Source organism: Bison bison, unplaced genomic scaffold (genome assembly GCF_000754665.1).
Source record: "Bison bison bison isolate TAMUID 2011002044 unplaced genomic scaffold, Bison_UMD1.0 scf7180017864037, whole genome shotgun sequence".
NCBI lineage: Eukaryota > Metazoa > Chordata > Mammalia > Artiodactyla > Bovidae > Bison > Bison bison.
In genome coordinates this window covers 9951435-9958538 of record NW_011494609.1, presented here as the reverse complement: position 1 = coordinate 9958538, position 7104 = coordinate 9951435, and the positions used below count along the sequence as shown (strand labels likewise).

The 7104-nt window shown below is 45.7% G+C and overlaps 1 protein-coding gene across 1 annotated transcript in view; it reads left to right on the top strand.

Annotated features, from left to right (window-relative positions):
• The window catches only part of BACE2 (beta-site APP-cleaving enzyme 2), a 112771-nt gene that overhangs the window by 39679 nt on the left and 65988 nt on the right, over window positions 1–7104 (top strand). The window contains exon 4 of the mRNA XM_010835013.1: window positions 5741–5829. Coding sequence (XP_010833315.1) covers window positions 5741–5829 — 89 coding nt within the window. The remainder of the gene's footprint in view (window positions 1–5740; window positions 5830–7104) is intronic.

The following is a 7104-nucleotide window of genomic DNA, read 5'->3' as shown; positions in this document are numbered from 1 at the left end:
TATTTTATATTGTTGTTGATCAGTTGCTCACTCTTGTCTGACTGTCTGTGACCCCATGGACTGCAGCGTGCCAGGCTTCCCTGTCCTTCACTATCTCCTGCAGTTTACTCAAACTCATGGCCATTGAGTCGATGATGCCATCCAAACGTCTCATCCTGTGTCTTCCCCATCTCCTCCTGTCCTCAGTCTTTCCCAACATCAGGGTCTTTTCCAATGAATCAGTTCTTTGCATCAGGTGGCCAAAGTGTTGGAGCTTCAGCTTCAGCATCAGTTCTTCCAATGAATATTCAGGACTGATTTCCCTTCGGATTGACTGGTTTGATCTTGCAGTCCAAGAGACTCTCAAGAGTCTTCTCCTGCACCAGAGTTCAAAAGCATCAATTCTTTGGTGCTCACCCTTCTTTATAGTCCAACTCTCATATCCATACATGACTACTGGAAAACCCATACCCTTGACTAGATGGACCTTTGTCCTCAAAGTGATATCTCTGCTTTTTAGTAGGCTGTCTAGGTTTGTCACAGCTTTCCTACCAAAGAGCAAGCGTATTTTAAGTTCGTGGCTGCAGTCTCCATCCCCAGTGATTTTGGAGCCCAAGAAAATAAAAGTTTGTAACTGTTTCCATTTTTGCCCCACCTATTTTCCATGAAGTGATGGGACTGGATGTCATGATCTTAGTTTCTTGAATGTTGAGTTTTAAGCCAGCTTTTTTGCTCTCCTCTTTCACCTTCATCAGAGGTTCTTTAGTTCCTCTTCACTTTCTGCCATAAGGGTGGTGTCATCTGCATTTCTGAGTTTATTGATATTTCTTTCAGTGATCTTGATTTCAGCTTGTGATTCATCATATATCAACTGGGAAGTCAAGTTAGCCACCTCTGCCAGTTCTAGGAAAAGCTCAGTGAAGTCTGTGCACAGACATATCAGGAGTTTGGCCTGGCAAACTCTCTCCAGCTCCTTGGCAGTTTCCCCTTCTTCATCAGCTTTCCACTCCTAGGTGGAGCTCATGTGAGTCCCCTCCCCATCCTATGGAAAAGGTGATTAGCAAATTCCTGCTTGGGAGATGACTCCAGAGACTAAGGAAAAGGGTTCTGCCCTCAAGCAACTGACAAGCTCCCTGAGAGAAAAGATGTGTGCCTGGGAGAAATGAGAGGCCAGTAAAAGGCATGAGACAAGTGAGTGGCCAAAACTTAGGGCCCAGTGGTCAGTGGGGAGAGGGACGGACCAGGGCTGGCACTGAAAGGCCTTTCAGAGGATGCAGGACTGCCTGGGTCTCAAAGACAGCCCTGTGTGTGGATTGTGGTTGAATTCTGCCAGCTGGCACAGAGTGTGAGAGGTGGCATATTATTGTGTCAGAACAAAAGGAGGAAAGTAAAATCCCACAAGATATGCCATTTTAAAAACAAGAAAGCATTGTCTAGGCACGACAAGGCATGGGGATAAAGTCCTGACTGTCCCCAAGAACGTCCCTAAAGGAATCTTCCTGGAGAGTCTGTTGGCTTCAAAGTGCTCCAGGACCAGCCCTCAGCCAGCAGTTCCTTGGGATGTCACAGAGTTTGTGTCAGTGGCCACCAGTGACTGACCTGACTCCCCACCTCCTGTTGAAAGTTGTGTGTATGATTACCATGTGTGTTCAGTCATGTCCAACTTTCTGTGACCCCATGGCTGTGGCCTGCCAGGCTCCTCTCTGTTCATGGGATTTTCCAGCCAAGAATACTGGGCTGCCATTTTCTTCTCTGGGGAATCTTCCTGACCCAGTGATTGAACCCTCATCTCCTATACTGTAGGCAGATTCTTTACCATCTGAGCCACCAGGGAAGCCTAAAAACAGGTAGTTTGACTCTTTTAGAGTCTTCATGTGAGATCGTGTAAGATTTGTCCTGCGTCTGGCTTATTTTACTCTGCATAGTGTTCTCCAGGTTCATCCATTTGGGTACATATGGTAAGATTTCCTTCTTTTTTTAAGGCTCAGAGTAGAATGGTGGTCTCCAGAAGGGTGGAACGAGGCAATATGGGGCTATTTGTCAAAGGTATTGGAGAAGGCGATGGCACCCCACTCCAGTACTCTTGCCTGGAAAATCCCATGGACAGAGGAGCCTGGTGGGCTACAGTCCATGGGGTCACTAAGAGTCAGACATGACTGAGCGGCTTCACTTTCACTTTTCACTTTCATGCATTGGAGAAGGAAATGGCAACCCACTCCAGTGTTCTTGCCTGGAGAATCCCAGGGACGGCAGAGCCTGGTAGGCTGCCATCTATGGGGTTGCACAGAGTTGAACGCGACTGAAGCAACTTAGCAGCAGTCAAAGGTATGGCTCAGACTAAAAAGAATCTACCTGCAATGCAGGAGACCTGGGTTTGATCCCTGGGTCAGGAAGATCCCCTGGAGGAGGAATAGCAACCTACTCCAATTCTTGCCTGTAAAATTCCATGAACAGAGGAGCCTGGCAGACTACAGTCCATGGGACCACAAAAGAGTCAGACATAACTGGGCACACGGGCACACACACACACATCTGCCAGTGAAAATCTCTCAGTCCCTGACTTTTTCATTCATTCAACAACTGTTCACCGAGCATCTAGGAAACACTGGGCACTGTCCAAGGTGCTGGATGGATGAAGGATGATGAACCACAGGTGGGCCCCTGTGGTTGGCTCACTCTCATGGGGGTGCCCCATGCTTGGATGCTCTCTGGAGAAGATATACTGGAGTGTGTAAAAGATGCACAGTGGGGACCTGCTTCCTCCATGAAAGAGCCCCTGGAACCCCAATGTTGGCAAAGAGATTGGAGCAGTGAAAAGCCAGCGACTGTCAGAATGCTAGACCCTTGCTCTTTGAGAAGGCAGATTTTTGTCCTCGTTGCTATATTCTGGAAGAAGTGGAATGTGGTTCTATAGGAGGCTGCTTGGTATAGGGAAGGAGGTGGGGACTTCCAGCTCTCAGCAGCATTTCTTCTAAAGCAGGGATGATGGTTCATACATGCTTCTGATTCATTTTCAGTTGTCCTTCGAAAGTGCAGTGCATTTCCCATATTTGTGTGTGTTTTCTGCATCCATTTATGGGGTTGAATAATGTCCTCTGGGGTAAGACTATATTTGCAGTTTGAGTTGAACCCAAGGAGACCGGAGGTGATGCTGGAAATTCCGCAGATAAGGACACAGCAGGGGATGTTGTGTGTGTGAAGTGGGGCAAGGCGTTCAGGAGAATGGTGCACTAAGCCTTTGCCTGTCCATGCTTTCAGGGTGGATCCTATAAAATTTAGAGGACAAGTGACTGTATTTTTTTTTTTTCCTTTGTGATTAAGACTAGGAGTTACAAAGAGAAAGTCATGGTCCTGGTGAGAATTCAATGTGAAAAATGTCTATTTCCAGTTCATCACACAGAAAAAGGTGTTGGCGGCTCAGAAACATTACTTGAAGCCCCACTCAAAGTGTTTACTGCTCCCTAGAAATCCATTCCTTGCCTGACGCTGTGGCTGCCTCGTTTACTCTCCTCAAATCCTGTCTTCTAACAGCAGCCAAAGTGATGACCAACTTGGCTGAGCTGTGACTCCAAACTGAATTTTCTTGAAATCTGGCTTCTGCTGACGCAGCTGGGGAGTATGACTGTGCCCAGCGCCTGGGCAGTTAGAAGTCATCTGTGTAAGATAATGCTGTCTGTGTTTTGCTGTGACTTTCTCTGTTTTGTGTCGCCCGCCTCTGCAAGGGGGGACCATGTGCTGCGAGGCAGAAGTAAGGACGGGGGTGTGTGGAAAGGACGTGATTCTAATGTGATGCAGAGGCGGCCAGTGGAATTCCATACCCGGGAAAGCAGAGTGAAATGTCTGTAGAGCACGTCCCTGGTCACTGGGGCCATTATGCCCAGGAGAGTAGTCCTGGGTCTGCTCTGCCTGTGGCTGGTTATGTAGGAGCATTGGATGTGGATGTGGGATGCCAGCCTGGGAACCTGGCCTTCCAGGCAGCTGGTCTTTGCACACACGTCCTGCTGGGCTGTTGGGTGTGTGTTTGCCAGAGAGACCCGGGAAAGACTTGTAAAAATGGCATGCTTTCATGAGTTGTCGTGAGCCTGGAATTCTGGGTTTGCTTTTGTTTTTTTCTTTCTTGTTAATCTCTCTACTAGTTTCACCTAAGCAAATTAAAAGTTCATCCTACCTTAAGGAACCATTTAAATCCAGGATGTGAAATCAGAGCTGAGAACATAGGCCATGTGTGTTACATGTATTATTAGGTCAACTTGGACTGTCTGCTGTCAGGACAATGGACTTCATTCCAATGAAGGGTGAGATTCTGGATCTTGCTGACTGCCCATATGTGATATTATGATTTATGTGAAGAAACACATATTTATACAGAGAAATATGTATTTGGTCTTTGTCTCAGTTCCTGGCACAGGGCACCCTTGGAACTTCCTCAATAATAAGGGTGATAAAGGCACCTTTGTTTTCCATAACAAGTCCCTTCCAACCATACCTGAGGTGTGTCAGTGAGATGGCTTTTGGAAAGTCCCAAAGGATGGGGAGCCAACCCTGAGAGTAGAGAGCTGGAACTTTCAGCCTCATTTCTAGGGAAGGGAGAAGAGTTGAAGGTTGAATCAGTCATCAATGGCTCATGATTTAATCAATCAACCCAACAGGTGCATGTTCAGTTACTTCATGTTCTGTTCAGGTGTGTCCAACTCTTTGTAACCCCATGGACTATAGCCCACCAGGCTCATCTGTCCATGGGATTTCCCAGGCAAGAATGTAGGAGTGGGTTGCCATTTCCTTCTCCTATATACTTTTAATTGTGTTCTGTCTGAAATCAATGCAAACACCTATGTAGTGAGACCCTTCAACTTTTATAGTGACTATGTGTTCATAAATGGAATTAAGAGAATTCATTTCCTAAAGTCACAGTGCATAAATGGGTATTTACTGTCTCTCAATTCAGTATGAGAAGCCCAAAAACATGTTGAGGAGAAGAAGCCAGAACCTCCTGCCAAAAATCCCACATGATGACATTTATATAATGTCCAGGAACCAGTGAAACTCGTCCATGGTAATAGGCGTCAGAGAGTGGTTGCTTCTGAGAAACAACGGGGATTGACTAGAAAGGGGCATAAAAGGGGCCTTTGGGGAATAACAGGAATTTCTGTATCTTGGTTTGGGAGAACATCATGTCAGAACTCTCCAGTGGAAAATCCAAGATCTTTCATTTTTATTGTATGTAAATGATAATTCATTAAAACTTAAAAAAAAAAAAAGCAATGCCTCTGACAGTTGTTTCCAGGTCCTGTGCAGCAGAGATGAGGGAATACCCACTGCCAGAAGGTGTCTGGGGAGGTGTGCTGGGTGTGTGGGGTGGAGGTGGAGGTAAATGAGGATTTTCAGGTGAGATTGGAAAGGCAGGAGGAGGGCTGCCCAGCCAAGTGACAAACCAGCCGACAGTCCAGGGTGAGAAAGGGCTCTGCCTGGTTACCAAGTACTGCTGGCTGGAAAACGAAACCCCAATTATTCCACTGAATTTATCTTCTTTTAAGGTTTGGTGTGTATCTGAAGCTAAACTGATCTCTGCCCTTGCAAGCTTCACAATGGACTGTATTTGAAATTCAACTTTTCTAGCAGCTTTTTAAAAATATTTCTAATCCATACGATTTCTCCAAGTAACAAATTGTTCTCAGCACTTAAGGTTTAAGAGAAGTATTCAAGAGTGTTGCCCTAAGCAAGTAACCTAATGGTTTCTCTGTTTTTCCCTTAAAAACAAAAGCTGCAGATACTCGTTGACACCGGAAGCAGCAACTTTGCCGTGGCTGGGGCCCCACATCCCTATATCGACTCTTACTTTGACGCGGAGAGGTGAGTGATGGGTCTGTGCCTGGGGGAGCTGGGCTGGGGGGCACCAGATGGATGCTTCAAAATACACTAGGAGATGCAGCTGAAAGCTGTTTCATTTTAGGGAGGACATGTTCATGTATATGTCTGTGTACGTATGTGTATGTACAAGTATCTGTGTGTATGTGCATATAGTGGTGTGTATATTTGTGTATGTATGTATGCATAAGTGTATGTGTAGGTATCCATGTGTACATGCATATGGTGGTATGTATATTTGTGTATATTTGTGTGTGTATTTGTGTATAAGTAGATATCTGTGAGTACGAGCACATTTGTTGTTGTTCAGTTGTTGTCATGTCGGACTCTCCGACCTCAGGTACTGCAGCACAGCATCAGTTTCCTCTGTCCTTCACTATATCCCAGATGTTGTTCAAATTCATGTGCATTGGGTCACTGGTGCTATCTAACCATCTCATCCTCTGCCACCCTCTTCTCCTATTGCTTTCAATCTTTCCCAACATTAGGGTCTTTTCCAATGAGTTGGCTCTTCACATCAGGTAGCCAAAGTACTGGAACTTCAGCAACAGTCCTTCAGTGAATATCCAGGGTTGATTTCCTTTAGGATTGACTGGTTTGATCTTCTTGCAGTCCAGTGGACTCTCAAGAGTCTTCTCCAGCACCACAATTTGAAAGCATCTGTTCTTTGGCACTCAGACTTCTTTTTGATCCAACTCTCACATCCATACGTCACTCCTGGAAAAACTGTAGCTTTGACTAAGCAGACCTTTGTCAGCAAAGGGATGTCTCTGCTTTTTAATATGCTGTCTGCGTTGTCATAGCTTTTCTTCCACAGAGCAAACGTCTTTTAATTTCATGGCTGCAGTCATCATCCACAGTGACTTTGGAGCCCAAGAAAATAAAATCTGTTACTATTTCCACTTTTTTCCCCTCCTATTTGCCGTGAAGCAATGGGACCAGGTGCCATAATCTTAGTTTTTTGACCGTGGAGTTTCAAGTAAGCTTTTTCCCTATCCTCTTTCACACTCATCAAGAGGCTCTTCAGTTCCTTTTCACTTTCTGCTATTAGAGTGGTATCATCTGTATATCTGCAGTTGTTGGTATTTCTCCCAGTAATCTTGATTCCAGCTTGTGATTCACCCAGCCCAGTATTTCGCATGGTGTGCTTTCAATTCAGTTCAGTCACTCAGTCGTGTCTGACTCTTTGCGACCCCATGGACTGCAGCATGCCAGGCTTCCCTGTCCATCACCAACTCCCAGAGCTTACTCAAACTCTTG